Source organism: Triticum dicoccoides, chromosome 7B (assembly GCF_002162155.2).
Source record: "Triticum dicoccoides isolate Atlit2015 ecotype Zavitan chromosome 7B, WEW_v2.0, whole genome shotgun sequence".
Taxonomy (NCBI): domain Eukaryota; kingdom Viridiplantae; phylum Streptophyta; class Magnoliopsida; order Poales; family Poaceae; genus Triticum; species Triticum dicoccoides.
In genome coordinates, this window is record NC_041393.1 from 177,648,659 (window position 1) to 177,650,754 (window position 2,096).

A 2,096-nucleotide genomic window follows, 5' to 3' on the forward strand; every position below is an offset into this window, starting at 1 on the left:
TTGGAAGCAGAGGAAGAGGAACGCCACTGTCCGGCAAACTGCAGCAGCAGCAGCAGTTTCCTGATGCTAAATTGCTAATATGATCATATCAATTTCCGAGGAGCCGTAGTATCCTACCCCCTATTTAAAAAATGGCAGACAATTTGCGTGCTCAGGAAAAAGAACATCACCTCTGACGGCTGATCCTGGATTCTTTTGGTGCCGCCGCAATTTGCAATGCTACGCTGATCGACTTGCGCGTTTTAGTCGGCTCACACAAAATCGAAAGTGATGGGCGTTTAGCGATATGGTACGTGAAAGGGCACGTAGGTTAAATTACTTCGGGGTCAACCAGGAAGAAATGCGGGAGAGGTTATCTTGTGAGGTTAATGCCGCGTGATCATCGTCTTGACGCCTTCTCGCTCTTCACAAATCACAAGAGCCGTAAACTGGAGCTCGGGTGCGTACGTGAACGCAGACGAATCAGGTGAAATGAATTATTGCGTTTTATGTTCTCCCTGTCCACATCCACTGACGGACGAGCCAGGTTGCCATGCCAAAGGTCAGCCGCCATCTTCATCACCGTATTGCAGAAAATATATGGAAAACTAAGATCATTAGTCAGACATTACATAATTAGTAGTGCATAAGTATTTCAAGCGTAGAATATTGCATCGGGTATACAAGATCACAGAGGATACTGTGGATCACAGTACACGGAAACTCCATGGAAGAATATCAATTTAGACTCCTGGGATGTGGTGGTGAATCTGGAGCTCGAGCAGAAAGTTTCAATTTCTCTTGCGAGAGGAAGGAAGATGGATAGCATCCCGTTGGATTAGATCACGCCGATTAGCAGCAATAAGTAGACAAATCTCTTTCCAACCCACTTGTTTGACTTTCGCGCGGCGCCACCACCACCCAGACCCGAGGCCCCCCCGCCGCCTATATATGCCGCCAAACCCGACGGCCACCACCCCAGAGCAGTAAACTCCGCTACAGCACACACAAACCAGAGACCACACAGGCAGCCAAGGAACGTGAGATCGGCCGGACGGAGATGGGCGCGAGCCTCCTGCAGGCGGTGGCGGCGCTGGTGAGCACGTGCACGCGGCGGCTGCAGCGGGCGGCGAGGAGGATGGGCGCCGGCAACGGCAACGGCAAGCCGGCCGTGGCGCCGTGGAGGAAGGCCTTCTCGCTGCCGACGGGCAAGGGGAAGGCGGCGGGGCGGGAGGAGGAAGAGGGCGGGCTATGGAGGAAGGAGATACTCATGGGCGAGCGCTGCCAGCCGCTGGAGTTCTCCGGGGTCATCTACTACGACGCCGACGGACACCGCCTCGCGCAGCCGCCCCGGTCGCCCATGCGCAGCCCGCTCCCGGCGTCCTTCAAGCTCGCTGCCAACGCCGGCGTCTGCTAGCCAGCGTCCGTGCGGAGGCACTCCTCCTCCTCCTCGTCCTTCCTTGGGCCGCGGCTTGAGCCGAGCAGAGCGGAAAGATGGCGAAGCTTGCTCTGTGTTTTGTCCGGTGAGAGAGGCAGAGTATTCGTGTATATGTTGCTTCTTCTTAGTGCTCTGATTGCTTTTCTTTTTTCATTAATGGTCTTGTAATGATAGGAATTATAAACTATACTTTCCTGCAAAATTTGGTGTTGTCTGAGCAAACCTGCTTGTGGGAGTTGATCATCTAGGCAAGTTATTCTCCTTTAGAAATCCTCATGATTTATGTGCTAGATTTTTTTTTGACCAAAATGATTTATGTGCTAGATTGATCAGCGCAGCGTGAATGTTAAGACTATTTTCGCTTTAATTCTACCTATAAGCCAGGTCACATGAGTCCAAACGCCTATGTGTTCAACGAACCGTGCCGTAAATATTGCACCGTTTCCTTGTGTGCTCATTTCATTCTGCCTGTTATATGCCTCTCTCTTTTTGCGGGATAATAATAATTTGTTGTCTTACTCAAGTATCACGGTTACAATCATTTTGGTGTCTCACCCATGTCATGACATGGGTTTTTAAGAACGGTATGTAGCCATTAGAAGGGATTTTAAGAACCTGTGTACATCGGAACCTACTTCATAAAACTTAGCCAAAAAGACATGCAAGTTCTGCAAAATAC

The 2,096-nt window shown here is 50.5% G+C and overlaps 1 protein-coding gene across 1 annotated transcript; it reads left to right on the forward strand.

Annotated features, from left to right (window-relative positions):
* The first annotated feature begins 946 nt into the window (after positions 1-946).
* On the forward strand, positions 947-1,787 carry LOC119340107. The gene has a single exon (XM_037612013.1). It carries the CDS (start codon positions 1,040-1,042, stop codon positions 1,394-1,396), a length of 357 nt encoding a protein of 118 aa, XP_037467910.1. The 5' UTR covers positions 947-1,039; the 3' UTR covers positions 1,397-1,787.
* Positions 1,788-2,096: the final 309 nt, after the last annotated feature.